This window comes from Chamaea fasciata, unplaced genomic scaffold (assembly GCF_029207755.1).
Source record: "Chamaea fasciata isolate MVZ Bird 193981 ecotype frontalis unplaced genomic scaffold, bChaFas1.0.hap1 SCAF_1, whole genome shotgun sequence".
NCBI classification, from domain to species: domain Eukaryota; kingdom Metazoa; phylum Chordata; class Aves; order Passeriformes; family Sylviidae; genus Chamaea; species Chamaea fasciata.
In genome coordinates this window covers 32,293,135-32,309,540 of record NW_027094086.1, presented here as the reverse complement: position 1 = coordinate 32,309,540, position 16,406 = coordinate 32,293,135, and the positions used below count along the sequence as shown (strand labels likewise).

General features: G+C 38.0%; 1 protein-coding gene across 2 annotated transcripts in view; it reads right to left on the bottom strand.

The window, feature by feature from the left end:
• Positions 1–16,406, bottom strand: part of STAU2 (staufen double-stranded RNA binding protein 2) — a 172,425-nt gene that overhangs the window by 144,107 nt on the left and 11,912 nt on the right. For both annotated transcript variants that reach the window (XM_066180164.1, XM_066180171.1), the window contains exons 2-5: positions 8,783–8,990; positions 7,589–7,719; positions 2,787–2,946; positions 368–503 (exon numbers count right to left, since the gene is read on the bottom strand). In XM_066180164.1, the coding sequence (XP_066036261.1) occupies positions 368–503; positions 2,787–2,946; positions 7,589–7,719; positions 8,783–8,981 (626 nt within the window). In that variant the 5' untranslated portion in view covers positions 8,982–8,990. The remainder of the gene's footprint in view (positions 1–367; positions 504–2,786; positions 2,947–7,588; positions 7,720–8,782; positions 8,991–16,406) is intronic.

Genomic DNA, 16,406 nt, shown 5'->3' with positions numbered 1-16,406 from the left:
ATTTTATATTCAATTTCTAAGAAAAGAGTGCTTCATTTTTGATGCTACTGATTCTAATCACATGGCATGACAGCAAAGAAAAGCAAAACCTCTCTCTGAAGTTAATGCTCTGCCTCCTCCCTACCATGGCTATGCAATTTGCTTTTTAATGCACATTAAAAAGAAAGAGTAGTTTTACACATCTTTATTCCTTGTGATGTGCTATGGGAAACTGTCTCTTTTAGGAGGTAATTATGCATGTTTCTAAATAAGACTGCAAACTCTCCTTAACAAAATTCTGAGTTTTCTTTTCCTGTGAAATAACCTGGAAACTTAATGAAGATTTAGAACATAAGGATTAAAAAGAAATAACGGAAAGAGTACAAACCTCTGATTGTACATGCCCCGGAAATTATAATTTGCTCTGTAATTGGGAATTGGCTTTGGATCTAATGGCCTGTAGATGGCGGGCTCTCCTCTTTTCATCGCCAGACCATTCAGCTCCACAGTTGGTGTTATACTGCCTGCAAAAAAACAATGTAAGCAAGGTGCTTAAACCAGAAATACTGAAAAACGCACAAGCAGGACTAAGCTGCGAAGAGAGACCTACACAATTTTTTTTTACTCTTAAATTAAAAAGATGCAACTAAAAAGACATTTGTTTCTTTAAACGACAGGATTATAGATGCCTACGTAATCACAAGCAACAAAAAGGAACATTGAAAAATCTCTCAGCACATTCTTTATGCAGTTTTAGTGGATTAACCTTCACATACGAATTAGAAAGTCAGTGCAATAATCAAGCTGGTTACTCATCTTTCCAAAGTACTTATAATGCATTATGACACTTTCTGAAAGAGCTATAATGAGAATAGAAAAATATGTCTTTCTGCTGAATACCATTAAATAAAACCACAAATAAAGAGTCATTGAAACAAGCATGAAGTAACAGGCATTACTGCAGTCATTCTGGAATCTTACAACAAGTTAGAAAAAAATGTTTAATTTGCAAGACTTGAAAACTTAAGACTATGGTCTCACAGGAGTGATTTAACAGACTGAACATACAGCTCCTGGAAATCAGTGCAACTACAGCCATCTACTGGTGACAGAACGCAAAAATAGAAGGCAGCCAGTACTTGCCCACTTGCATAGTTTCAAAAATGCCAAATAAGCTACATCCAGCTTCTTTCTTTCTTTTTCTTTTTCTTAGATATAATGTCCAGCTACAGTAACCCCCACTTTACCCTGCTGCAAGAGAATCCTAAATGAGCTAAATGTGCATTCCAACAGAAAGGAGTTAATATATTCTGAAAATATTTTCATGAGAGATTCAAATAAATTTACCCTCTAAAAAGCTATGATTAATTTTCCAGTCTGGCATTGAAGCTTTATATGCCAAATGACGAAAATGTTTATGCAACACTTACTCAAAAACTTATACCAAAAACAATTCTTATAATTTCCAGAGCAAGACATTACTATGAATTCAAAAAGTTTTATAAAAATACAAAATGTCATTTTGATGAGAAGATACCTGTGCATATACAATGCACCTTTCTTGGAGCAAAATTGCAGTGTTGAGTGATAAAATTTTTAACTAATTCTCTTAAATCCTATTCCTCTTGTTAGAAGATTTTCCCTCTAAGAATATGCTCAAAGCCAAACAACTCTAGAAACTCCGTAATACTCTGCAATGTCAAGAACCAAACTCAGGATCACTTTTCATAGAAGTCTGAGCCTCCTGCTTTCTAAACAGCCAAAGTCACAGTTACTGTGAAGGAAACAGGGCAAAACCAATGTCCTGGGTCTGGAGAGGCAACATACTGATCTCCAAAGGAGCGAGAGAAGACTACCACACTACTCTCAAACAATCCTTCACAGCTAATGCTCAGGATAATACTCACAAGTTCTAAAGGAAATTTACTCCTGCTTTTCTCTTTCAACACAGAGGAGATTAACTGCAAAATTACTTCATTTTAAGAAAGTGGCTGAAGAGTACATTTTTAAAAGAGGGGGAGGGGCAGACAGAAATTAAAAGGGAAAAAGGGAAAACAGAAAAGAGGCAGGGAAAGGATTGTTTAAAAATAAAAGTGAAAAAACATTCTCAGCACTTGATTTCCTTTACATTAGTCTAAAATCAAGTTATGATTTTTTTTTCTTTATTGATCAAGACAGAACAGATCACTGAGCAAGTGCATGAGATGTGTACCTCAGAAGGTTTAGCATGCACTGAAGGCAACTTGTGGGTAACAGCCCAAAATGAAGGACGCAAGAAACCAGTATGCATTCTTTCTATTATTGAAACAAGTTTCTAAGGCCACCTGAAAGCTTTTTGAAAGCACAGATTGCTCTGAAGGAAAACTCAGTAGGCAGGAAATTACCTGTCAAAGTCCTCATGCCAAATCCCAGCCTTTTGTTTATGCCAGAGATGCAATTTCACAGGTTTGGACTGGATAAAATTTCCACTTTGACTGGAAAATTAGCTAAAATAACTCTTTGGGAAATGTGTTTTAGTTAATTCAGTCTGGTTTTCTCCTGTCTGCTTACTGTTGGTCACATACCATCACCCTGTACACATCTAAGCCTTACCTAAATAATACATTCCCTTACAGTTCAGCCATTTTAGGCATGTGCATTAAAAATTCTTCCATGAAAACACACTAGAGGTTCTGCATTATCCAATCCTACTATAGCTATGTTGATTTTCATCCTACAAATTAAAGTCTCTTGTTAAAATTGCTTATTTAGTGCTATAATATGCCAACACGTCAACAAGATCTAACACTCAGAGGAAAATGTCATACCTGGATTATTGTTTACATTGTTTTTGGGTGGTCTGGGCGTTGGTTTGGGAAGGGTAGTTTCATTCAATGCTTTGCTAGCAGCAGCATGTTGGGCCTTTTTAATACTGCTTCCTTCAGCTTCCCATGTCTGTTCTCCAAGAGTCAGCTGCACTGTGAACATCTTCAAAGACAAAGAACAGGTAAACACTGGCAAGATTATCACTGTGGATTAGAACAATCTGTATAAAAGCTTCCAGGGCTGAAGAGAAACGGTGCTCTCTTTTGACTGTATTCAACTCCCAGATAACATATCTGATTCTTCCAGAGATCAGTGAGACCTTACCAGTGAGCAACATTTGGCCTTTCAAATCACAAAGTAAAATAGTGTAACAATATTGTCAATTATCAAAGAACAGAATAATATTTAAACCAAGTAAGAGTAACTTCAGAGCAAACTGATCATCTGCTCTTGGAAGATTATGCACAGGTCAGCCAAGAACACATTTCTTCATATATTTGAATATGTTCAGACACTTTACTTGTAGAAAACAAATACTAAACATAATACTGAGAAAAAAAAATTGTAATAACTACGAATGAATATAAATGACTACACACCTCTCAAGGCAGCAGAGAATTTGGTCCAGATAGTTTTACCGAGTGAATTAATTTCTCACATACCCAGATTTCTAAAAATAATGCCTTTTGTTAGGGCAGAGTTACAACTCAAATATGCTCAAAAAATAGAAAGTAAGAAAGAAAACACATATTATTTTTTTTAAATGAAACTGCAGGTCCTAATCTAAAATCTATAGTGAGGACAGGAACGATAAACGTCCAGAGTTCAGAAATGGACTAACTGATAAAAACCATATATTTCAAATTCTGTAAGAGAGGGTTATTTAAAGTATCCATGCTGTGCAAATTGTACAGATAAAGCTCAGTGCATGTTTAAGATACTAGATAGAGTCTATCTTCTGTAGGATACATAAAGGTTCTGTTTAATTTGAGCATATGAGAACAAGTGGAGAAAGGCTAGGAACTCAATATAATTGCCATATAATCCCCAGATAAAGGCAGGACTTAATAGTCATATACATACAGTAAACTAAGATATACCTACCTCAGAAAACAGACTAACTTACTTGAATCAACAGAAAAGGAATCTACATATCAGTAGGAACAGCACATAAAGTAATATTTTAATTTTGACAGCTTTCTGATTTTTTAACTTATTTAAACTTGCTAGATCCAGGATCAGGTTTTTGGAGATGAATATGGTGGGCAGCCTTTAAATCTACCTTTACATACACATTTTTTAACATGTACTTGCAAACAAGGATTTGAACACAAGTATGTGTGAGTCCCCCAACTCAGCCCTCTGCACATGCACACACTGCATTCAAAGTGAATGCTATAAATACATATTCGTGTCTTAATTACAGCCCTGAGTTTTGGCCTACTGTAATTTTCAGAAGCACAATGCAAGTCCCTGTATCACAGCTTCTATTGCCATGTTGTTTTTGCCACACCAGTCACAACAATTTCCTCATGGAAGAGAGAAATAGTCTCTTAATTTTACACTCTGTCAAACCCTACCCCCACCTGAAAACTAAGATGGGTATTAGAGCTAAATACCCATAATTATATAAATTACTTACAAAGATACATCCTTATTACTAAAAAAGTTGAAATTTGATTTCTGGATCTGGAGTTTATGTATTTTATATTTTGCAAGAAAGTATCAGTGTAGTATTTTATAGGAGGAGGAAAAACCTGAACTTAAATGAAAATATGATTAATAATGGCTGCTTAACTACCTATAACTCTTAGTGCTTAGAGCAATAAGCAGGAACTCAGGATGATAAAGGGCTTGCTCAGTAAACTTCTGCCAGTCAGAGCACCTTCTCACTTAACACATCTGCCGAAAAAACTCCTGCAAAAATCCACACATAGAAGTAGGTTTACTCCTTTATTAGAGGAATAAACCTGCCTAAATCCAAACTCTGGAGCAGACAAGAGAACATTCAAGTCCTGGATTACCAAAGCTATCAGTTCTGCTATTGACTGAGAGACATTTCTCACCTGAGGAAATTTCTATTCCTTACATCCATCATAATTTACCTGATGTCCAGAGAGCAGAAATGTAAAGACCATCATGCATGTGCTTGTTTCCACTCTGCTGTGCTCGTAAGGTCAGTCTCTCTAAGCTCTGACAACTCTTTACTCCTCACTTCTTCTGTGTAAAACCTTCTCTCCTCCTTCCCAGCTTTTGAAGTGCTACATCCCTTACCCCTTTCCCTCTTTTCTGTACCACATCCACTTTCTTTTGCCACTGTTCCTTTTAAATTTGTGTCCTGAAATGACACTGACATAGAAGGACAGAAGACATGATCAATCTGACTGATGTATTCCAAAACACCATTTATGCTAACGAAGACTCTCTAATCTTTCTTATGATGAAGAATCCACCCGGAAGGCAGACTCCTGGAAACCCTAACTGCGCTGTTAGGAGGAGCCACTTCTCTTCCAACTGCACTGTTTCTAGTTTTCCGTTTCACCACAGTTGTCTAAACTTATTTTCCAGACACAATTAGAAAAAAGGGTATAAAAATTTACTAGTATTTGTGGTCACAACACAGACAGCTCTCTTGTAGAGCATGTCTGAAAATTGTGAAAATCACCAGCGGTCAGGAACAGAGTATGTGTAGGAGCAAAGCAATGTGAGAAGCTCCTTGAATGGCAGAGTAACAGCAGCATTACATCCTTCCTGTCATGCTTCCCAGGACAGATTCAGGTCTGTTTCATATTCTGTCAAGTATATCATCATATTACTAGTAAGACATGATACTAAACTGCTAAGAGAGTTGTAATAAATTCTATTTCTTTATTCACTTTTCATAGGTCAAAACCTGCATAATCTTATTAATATCACCCTTGATCTTCATGCATTTCTCTTTTTTTATCTCACTACACAGATGAAAATTAGACTTAATATCCTTCTGAGTCTACAGAAGACATAACTATTTTTTACCACTATGAGCACAACTAAAAGAATGAGGTAAATTGAAAAACTGAAAAATTAAGAATTTCATTTAAAATCTGGCTTTCAGAAGTAATGCAGGTAATGCAGACTTAGGTAATTTCACTGATATCAGTTCCTTTAAAAGTAATAAAAATATCATAGAATCAATAAAGTTGGAAAAGAACTCTAAGATTATGGAGTCCAAACTTTGACCAAACACCACCACACCACACAAACCATCGCACAAAGTGCCATGACCAGTCATTTCTTGAATATTTCCAGAAATGGCTATTCCATCACCTCCCTGGGCTGTCCATTCCAACGCTTAACCACCCTCTCAGTCAGAAAAATTTTTATTACGTCCAAACTGAACCTCCCCTGGCATAGTCTGAAGTTATGTCCTCTTATCCTATTGCCAATTGCCTGGTAGAAGCCTCCCCACCCTGCCCCCACCGGTTCCATATGTGAACAATTTCTTAGCCTACTAAAATTTTACGTGTAATATGAATGTCATATAACTCAAATCTCCGTACTGCTGAGAAATGTAAACAGCCAAAACCACACCGCAACCAAAGTAATTATTTTTTCAAAGAAATGGAAAAAGAGGTAACACAATAAACACAATAGCAAGAAGTTACAGAAAACCCAACAAATTAAATATGCTGCAACCTAAAACCAACCAGCCAGTGCACCCTGTGGTGCCTAACGCCTCCAGGAAGAGGAAGAGCACTTCAATTTCCATTTGCGACGAGGAATGCTAAAAGCAGCCCCACACCTGCTGACATCATTTCCACCGCTGTAAGGCATGCAGCAACTGCAGCAACTACAGCAACGCCAGCCAGAGCTTAAGGTGAGTGATTTGCATCAGTTCTGCACTTTCCGGCCACACAGTGTGAAACACAGAATCAAGGGGCAAGGCAGACAGCCCACAAGGAGCAGAAAATGCTACTAACCTACATCCTGGCCCCACTCATGTGATTTGGCCCCTCCAGAAACACTAAGTACAAAGCAGCTACTAATTTTGCCAGTGTCTCACTCAGACTTTTCCAGAATTTTTTTCCTCCCCCAGTTTGCACCTAACTAGGGAGGAAATTTAAAATTATATCCAAAAATTACCATGAGGATATTCCTCTGTATTCCTCATAATCTGAAAGCATTCCAATTCTTACTTATTAAGTTGGACATCCAAACTGATACATGAACTGGCTGGAATTAGCTATCAATTCACTAGAAACTTCTATGCTTGTAATTACATTAGGAGTTTTAGTATAACCCTACATTGTAAAGCTGCACAGTAATAAAATTTGTGCCCTAGAATGCAAGATTCAAAGATAGAGTATCAACTTCATGGACAAAGAATAGCATCAATAAGCACTTTAAAAATGTCACAAATTTGTCATCACCTGCATTACCATGAAACAAATGCAGAGGTAGTTATCAGAGGCATGCTGACTGCAGAGAAAGATTCATGCAGCCTAAAAAGCAAATGCTCCAGAAAGATTAAGGAAGGGTGGTGATACCCTGAAAAGACCTTCATGAGGTCTATATAAAGACCAGAAAATATAAATTCAAAGATAAGAGACAAAGTAAAGTACAAAATGATCTACAGGGCTTCTGTAACAGAAATATAGGCATATTTTCCAAAAGTGTGGTAAAAAAAAATGCAGCAAAATAAAGAACAAGAAGAAAACCCTTACACTAGAAATGTAGCTGGGTTTGACAAGCACATTTGTCCAAACCATGATATCATCTGTTCAGCATGTAAGGTATGGCTCATCACCTGGAACTGTGACCTTACCTTGGCATGAGCAGGCCCTCTTTCATTCAGAAGCTTATACTGGGGTTGAATTCTATTGAAACGGGCTAACTCATTTACCAGACACATTGGAGTTTTCTCTTTGGGGTTTGCCATGTTATCTTGGAGAGGAGCTGTAAATAAAGAGTCTGTAAAGTTTTTGTGGAGAAATGTACTCTTCGCAACTTCACAAAGCTTTGCAAAAGCAGCATGCTTAAAAAAGAAAATACTTTGGCTAAAACAGAGCTTTGCATATATGCTAAGTACAAAGTTTAAATACCATTGATATATTAATCACATGACAATATATAGTTCACAATAACAATTTTGATTACATGCAATTAAAAAAGCCCCAAAACTATTCCTTTCCAAAATATCTTTATGAAAGATGACAGTGCAGGAGAGCATTTGCATGTTCTAGATTTTTCTGTGTCACCAAAGTTTACTGTCAGGAGTATACTGGTTCCTGGAATTGACTACTCTTTCAGAATGGTTTTTCCACACTTTGAAGCAGAAGTGGGTAGCATAAGAGTTATGAGACAAATACAGCAAATGAAACCCTGTGGCCTCCACTTGTTTCTGCCAGCTTCTTCCCAGGGTTTCTGACTTCTCTCACAATAATGAAGTCACTCTCAGAACACTCCCATAGAACACCTCCCCCTTTAAGGATTTAGTTCTGCTTCATTTAGACTGTTTCACTTTCTGTGGGTTTTTAGCAATTTATTTGTATTTATCCCTAACACACATACATATAGTCATTTCTTGCTTAAATTGTTAGGACAACATTTTTGCATTTTATACCCGGTCCAGCATAAGAACTACAGGGTTTATTAGGCCACAAAGGAAACACAAACACTGCCAAGCAGTCAGAAGACATTCTGTTCTAGGGAAGAGAAATAAACTTGGAGACCTTCCTGCCCCACTAAAACTTCTCTATAAAAGATACCCTGAGAATTTGACAAAATAGACATGTTCTTCCCTGAGCTTTTATATCAATGATCAAAACTTCACTGCAAAACTGAGCTCAATAAAGAATCTAAACTTTGTAAACAGTTTATTTAGCCAAAACATTTTTCTATGTGGGTTTTCTCCTTTATTTTAGTCCTCTTTAAGACCTATTTACTATCTTTTTAAATTAACAAGTCATCAAAAAGATTAATTTTGAATAGCAAAGAAAATATATCTGGACCAACTGACCTGGTGAGTTGTTCAAAGACGTGGGATCCACAAGGCTGGCAGTAGGACTGCTACAGCTGGCAGCCGATTCTGAAATGGATCCATTCATGGAGGATGGCAGACTCAGTGTATTTGTAGCTGTAACTGGCAGGGGTAGCACCACAGGGGCCATGGTGGGTCCAGACAGGTTTGCTGTAGTCTGCATTTTAACTTGTGCCATTGCCTGTCACTGCAATAAACACATTATTATCAGCAGAGCACTTTGCATTTTGAATGTCCAATGACTACAGTGGTATTAGCAACACTCCTTTTTTGCCCCTGGATCTGGGTCACAAAACTGTCCACAAAAGTCATGCCTCTGCAATCGTTACTTCCAAATGGATGCACAGAGAAACAGAGCTCAGAGCCAAAGAACATCACTGGAGAAGAACACGCACACCCTGGCTCCAGGTTCTGTTTTTCAATGGTGGGGTCACCCTGCCTGGAATATGGCAGGAAGAATTACTATTCTAGAATTAAGTTCTACACAATTATTCTGCAGATAAGATAAGCACATGCCAGTATCTTCAAGAGAGAATGACTTTGCAACCAGCTGCCATAGCAAACTTGCAAACTTCTGCCATTGTTTTTCCAGTAAAGTGCACCTAAAGTATTGAATAAGGCCACAAGAGAAAATCCTTTTCTTTTTTTTTTTGGCCTGTTACCAAACTAGAAAAGAGGAAAAATAATTTTTTAAAAAAGGTAAGAAAATACAAACAAACAAGCAAAACAAAAAACAAAACAAAACAAAACAAAAAAAAAAAAAAAAAAACAAAACAAAAAAAAAAAAACCCAAAGATACAAGTTCTTAAAAAAAACCCACTGCTTATTCGGTCAACAGGTGGAGTACTTTAATCCTTGTATAAATTACTGGCAGAGGTACCAGGATTTCCTAAACTAGCCTTTATCCCAATGGCTAAAACATCTACCTGGAATATGCCAGGTACTAATTATCTCTTTTCATCTGCCCAAATCAGTTTCTTTATTGCTAATACCTGTTCTCAGGCTAGGTCTACACACATGAACAAACCAGGCTCAGGGCACCATTCCATACTACTCACAGGGAGTATGCTCCTTGGCAAAATTTGGACTACTGGCAGAAAACTCCTGCTGCTGCAAAAAAACCACACAGGAGCAGTTTAGAAGCCTGCAGGCATCCCAGGTAATCCACTTAATTAAGAGAGAAACCAGTCATTGTCAGTCATCTGGGGAAAAGGCTTGGGTTTCTCCTGTACCACACAGAGTAGAATGATATATTTTACTCAGCAGCATGGACATAGATTGTATTATTTAGGGCTCATACCCGTGAGCTGATCTGTAGAGAGTGGATTGAGAGATAAAACCTGTGAGAGCCAACAAGTGGCCTGGGCAACTGGGACTTCTCCCAGCAGCAGCTCTGGTCCTGCTGGCTAAGGCAGAGCAGGGGTTCAGCTCTCATCTGTCACAGGCAGCACCCCTTACCACCAAGCTCTTTGCTCCTTCTGCCAGGGCAATTCTCTCTCCCTATCAAAAATAAAAACAAAAAAACCCCCCAACCCATTCAACACCTGAAAAACTTTCTAATGAAGGACTTATTGAAATGAATAACCTATATAAAGTTTTTTGATCACCATCAGTATTTTTGCCCCTCTCCCCCCCCCCAATCCATTAAAAAATTCCAAGTATCTTTACTCAGAGGGACAGTACTGTGGATTAAGATCCCAAATCACTCATTACACCTTGGAGTACAAGTACTTTAACACAGCTGCACTTGTGTAATGAAAATAATAAATTCTATTACTGTGACTCTGTGCTTTGGAGAAGAGGTTCAGAGTAGAATGCCAATTTTATTACTGAGGATAACTGATTTAAGTCTCTGGAAAGGAAAAAGTAGAAAAAATTTAAAAATGAGATGCAATCACCTGCCCTTTTCATAAGTATCTTCGGTAAAATACTAGTAGTGATAGATTTAAAATATACATATGCAGTTAGCTAAAGTATGTTCAAATATGTACTAAATTCATACTGTAAAAATCCTACCCCAACTTCACAGCAAATGCCATACAATACAGCAGTATTGTTAGAAAGGCCTAACTTAAAGACTGAGAAGGTGTAGAACTATAGAAATCTTTGGTATACAACACGTCTGCTTCTGACTTTAAATACATTAGTATAAACAGGACTTCATTGAAAAAGTTTCTTAATTGTAAACATTAAAGTCAATGATGGCAGAATCGGGCCATATGTCTTAAATAAATTTAAATTAAACTAACATAACATGAAATATCGTCATAATAATTGAAGTTTAAGAAACTCACAGTATTTACAGCATTTTAGCTTACAAATATGAGTATGAGAAAGGCATCACTCATATGGTACTGCAAGAACTACTACTGAACACCTGGTCTTGAGCCCTGCCAGCTGTGAATTACCACTTCAGCTTCCAGTATTTTAAAAGTTTATTCTTCTTGAAAGCAGGACTTACTAATAACCAAATAAAATACTATGTTCTACACTACTGATGTAGAGATGGATGGGATACTGATGGGAGAAACTGTGAGATGAATCCTTTCCTATTAAAGATAAAACAAGAAAAAACAGTTTAAGTACAGTAGGGGAACTGTGAAAATGAACAAGATATGGTTTAGGGGGAAAAAATACCCTAAAAGTAAAGTACATAGAAAATTCCATTCTCAAATCAGAATTTATCATAACATATTGGGTGCTGGGTTGGGGTGTTTTTTTTGGGGGGCGGGGGTTTGTTTGTTTTTTGTTTGGTTTTGTTTTTTGTGGGTTTTTTTTTGGTTTTGTTTTTGTTTTTTGTTTTTAAGGTATCTAAAGCTGCAGAACTCCTACAAGAAACTGTAACTATTCTGTAAATTAATCTGTATAAGCAGAGATGCCCAGGCAGTAATACAACCATAGGGACTAACTCTTACAACAGATGAGCTATGGAGATAATAAATTTGTAATCAGTTCTAAAAATCCACTAGTAGAGAGAGACAACAGAAAGAATACAGTTGATATAGTGATGGCCCATCATTTTCACACTACCAGGCTGCCAACCTTCGATGTCATGACAAAAGGTGAGAAAAACCTCTATCTTCCCCCTTTACATTTTTTACATACCTACATCAATGCTGCACTGTTTTATAAACAGTGAAGCAATAACATTTTGGGGCCTTCCAGCCACAAGCACAACCATAATAAAATACACTGCTACATAAAATGTAGGACTTGGGGGAGAGAGATTTCACTAAGCTGGTCAGAGATGAAATGCAGTTACACAATCAAAATGTTTTTACATCTTTAATGCAGATATTTTTGAAAAATTTGACATATATAAAAGGGATAGTTCATTTAGGATACTAAGATTACAATTAGAAAAGTCCCCAGACCCCATTCCAGGTGGCTACCCAAGGCATATCTAGGAAATTCTTACACCCAAGTGTCTTCAGAGAGGCTTCCCTTCAAGTTCAGCAGTGGTTACAGACATTGCACCTCTCAGAGAAAGCTGGACTGCACAGCTGTGCCTCCCAGCTCTGTGCTTGTATTCAACTGCCACGTCAAGACACAACAGAAATGATATCTCCTAATGTTTTAATCACACACATCTATCTGGTCAGTCTACAAGTCACAGTGTTGCTGTTTTTGTAAGGCTACATTGCAGGGCTTACAGTGTCTTATGAGATGCTGCAATGGTTTCTCCTAGTCTCACCCATACAGATGCAGTAGAAATGCAACAGCAAACACATAAAGGGATGCAAATATACTAGAATTGCATTTTACTTCACTCCCCCTTTTGAGCACTTAGTACATAAGCAGTGACACAGGTTTCATCAACCAGTTGGTATTGACTTTCTTATTAAACTATGTACAAGCTGTGAATTTTAATGTATCAGGAAACACAATGTTGTGAGTTGACCATGTCTGTATACCAGGTGACCACAAAAGCTACTCTATCACTCAACACCTCAGCTGGACAGGGGAGAGAAAGTATAATGAAAGACTTGTGGGTCTAGACAAGTGCATGGAAAGATCACTCACCAGTTACTGTCACATGTAGAACAAACTCAACTTGGGGAGATTAAATGAATTTATTGTCAATTAAATCATAGCGGGAAAACAAGAAATAAAAACTAAATCTTAAGAACACCTTCCTCCCACTCATTCTTTCTTCTCAGGCTTAATTTCACTCCCGAATTCTCCCAAACCCAGAGGGATGGCAAATGGGGGTTACAGTCAGTTCATGACATGTCTCTGCCACTCCATCCTGCTAAGACTCCTCATATTCTTCCCCTGCTCCAGCGTGGGGTCCCTCTCACAGGCGACAGTCCTCCACAAATTTCTTCAGCAAGAGTCCTTCACACAAGCTGCAGTTCTTCGTGAACTGTTCCAGTGTGGATCCCGTCCACAGGGTGGCATCCTTCAGGAACAGAATGCTCCAGCAGGGGCCTCCACAGGGTCACAAGTCATGCCAGTAAATCTATTCCAGCCTCGACTCCTCTCTCTCTCTTCATGGGGCCGCATCCTGTGGGTCTCCACAGGCTGCGGGTGGATCTCTGCACCGACATGGACCTTCATGGGCTGCAGAGGCACAGCTGTTTCACTCTGGGCAGCAGAAGAGTCTGCCCTGGCGCCTGGAGCACCTCCTGCCCCTCCTTCTGCACTGACCTTGGTGTCTGCAGAGCTGTTTCTCTCACATACTCTCCTCCCCTCCCCTCCCCGTTGTGCAGCAACTTTTCCTGCTTCTTAAATGTTATTATCCCAGAGACACTACCGCCAACACTGACGGGCTCAGCCTTGGCTGGCAGCAGATTCATCTCGGAGCCAGCTGGCATTGGCTCCATCGGACACAAGTGAAACTTCCAGCAACTTGTCACAGAAGCCACCCTTGCAGCCCCCCTGCTACCAAAACCTGGCCATGCAAACCCACTACAAATATTTAGTTACATTTACAGATGCAGAATACTTTTAAAAATTGTGAATACACTTGTATCATGCTAAAAGCACCATGCAGCATAAAGAATTAGTTTACACTTCTTCTGATTATTATTACTTTTTGTATTTTCCTGCAATCACTTTATAGCCTTAGATCTTGTGATATGAAATATGAACTAAATGCTCAGGTTGAATGATTCTTAGACTATGCCACAATAATTGAATAAAGACAGATAAAGTAGATAAAACACCATGAAAGGCAGAAAGCATGGACAATGAGTCTTCAAAGGAAGCAGACTTGTGCAATATGGGAAAATTGAAAAAGCAGTATCAGAAAAACAAGCTGTATGCACAATCAACAGACAGAGAAACTAATGACCTGAACAGTCAAAACAGAAGGCTGGACTTCATCTGTGCAGAAAATGAAAATGCACATATGCAGTAGAGTAACCACACTTTCACACTGCTCTGTCATACAACCCAGACTACCAAATTTAATCTGTGCACAAGTATGTAATGGTGGCACATACTACATACTTGTGAAGGACTTTACAAATGGAATAGCTGAGGGCCAGCCACTGCTGAGCAAGAAAAATCATGTGACATATCTTGTATTTTATATAACCAAGAGTTCTGCTTATACCTTCTGATCAGTGTCCATTTTTCATGACAGTATTACATCAATGATCCCAGATCCCTTTCTGCAGAACTGTTACCCAGCAAGTTCTAGCCTGTGCTCTCCTTGTGAATCTGTTTCTTAGCCAAGGTTTTTGTCTTCCTTTAATTTTCTTATTTAAAAAACCCCCAAAAACAGAAAAAGAAGAAAAAGACAGTATTTTTTTCAAGATCACATCGAATTTTAATTCTAATTCCAAAATGTTTGCAAACTTTCTCTAAAGCCTGCTTTATAGCATCTACAAATTTAATAAGTATACTGTTTTGTCCACATCATTAATGAAAACATTGAAAGGTACAGGAACAGTAATCTGATAGACTGGGGGCAGTGTCTAAGCAGACAGCAAGCATCTCAAGGGTTTTTTTCAAACCAACCCCCATTTTGGTTAGAAGCTTGTTAATGTGATTCTTCTGTGAAAGTCGCAAGTCACAGAACTCTAATAGTTAAAAGCTTCCTAACTAAGAAGGGTTTGGTTTTAGTTTTAGCTTTAAAATTCCATTAAATGCTCTGTTCTCCTTCTATTCTCCTGATTTTAATTCATTTGTTCAGTTAAATAAAAGCATACAAAACTGCTTAAAGGTAAAACATATTTCTGGTGTGCCATTTCTCACATTTATGGCAAATATTTATACATTTGTGGACATTATTATACAAAGTACTAAAGATGTTCTAAGCTTTATGTAATTTCTTTTTACTGTGTTGTATCTAGCAGTTTATTTGGGGTTGACAAAAAACACACAGCTCTGCATTACCTTCAGAGCAGCTTAATTAGAATTTTTGTCTTCTAAAACCAAATAATGAAATGGCCACACAGTAGCAGTTAGCAAGGTATGACTTAAAGCAACAATCAGCAGATGGTTATCCACACTTATTAGCAAAATTGATCTTATTTATATATTTTAAATAGTAAAATTAAAAACATTAGGCATGAAATTGCACAGGGTTTCTCTCTTTTCAAAACATGTATGTTCTTCTGTCTTACTGCTTACCCCGTTTGTTCTTCCCATTTGCTCCTCCATCAAATTCATAGTTTTCTGCCTTATGAGGAGAGGTTTGCCAACAGCCAAACTGATCGAATGACTTGCTGCCATAGCAAGGGACAATCCCATGTCCTCTCTTCCCTGCACCAAAAAGCCAACACTTTCTGTCCATCTCACTGAATCAGTTCAAGCGGCAGGTAAGGAGAAAGATCAGAGGAGCATCTGGTCTGTACAAAGAGAGCCACAAACTCCTGACCCAGAGTGGGTACAAGGAATTAGCCCTTTCAACGCTTCTAATCAGCTTAGCTTTGCTGTCAAGCCATACACTGAAGTTCATCTCCTTCACACTGTCCCTCACAAAGACCGTGATCTCATCCCTGATGATTACATCTTCAGAAACCTATGGCCTGGTTTCTTTTTTCACTGTGCCTTACAGTAGAGAATCTTAGTTTCAATGGATATATGAACATAGCTACCAGTTAATTAACAGCCAAGTAATACATTTCAGCAAGTGAAGTGATGCTTTAAAAGCATTTTACTTTGCAGAACTGTAAGATGGGTGGGGGAGAAATCACCAACTTTAATTTTCATTGTTTTGGTAAGATATTTTACAAGCAAAGGAAAAGACACAGAATATGAGGGACTAATACTCAAAATTTAAGGAGCTGCAAGGTTTACAAAAAAGTTCCCCTCCTTGCTCAGTGTTAAAACCAGTCCCTGAAGACTAAATACTACAGTTTCTTACAATTTGGTTTCTCTGCTCTTGGACTGGAGCAGAAAAGGGCTGTAGAAAAAGTACCAGGAAGGCAAGGAAGGGCCAAGCAGCTGCAGGGAACACCAGGCCACAACATGGAATCCCATCACACTTTCAAATATTATCACCCATGGAGGACTATCCTTTGCCAACTGTCATGTACAAACAGTAAGAACCTTCCTGAGGAAAGGAAGGAAGGTATTTTTGGAAGAAAAAAATCAAATAGGAAACAAACTAAAAATCTGCAGATGTATTTTTCAACCACTTCTTCAAACA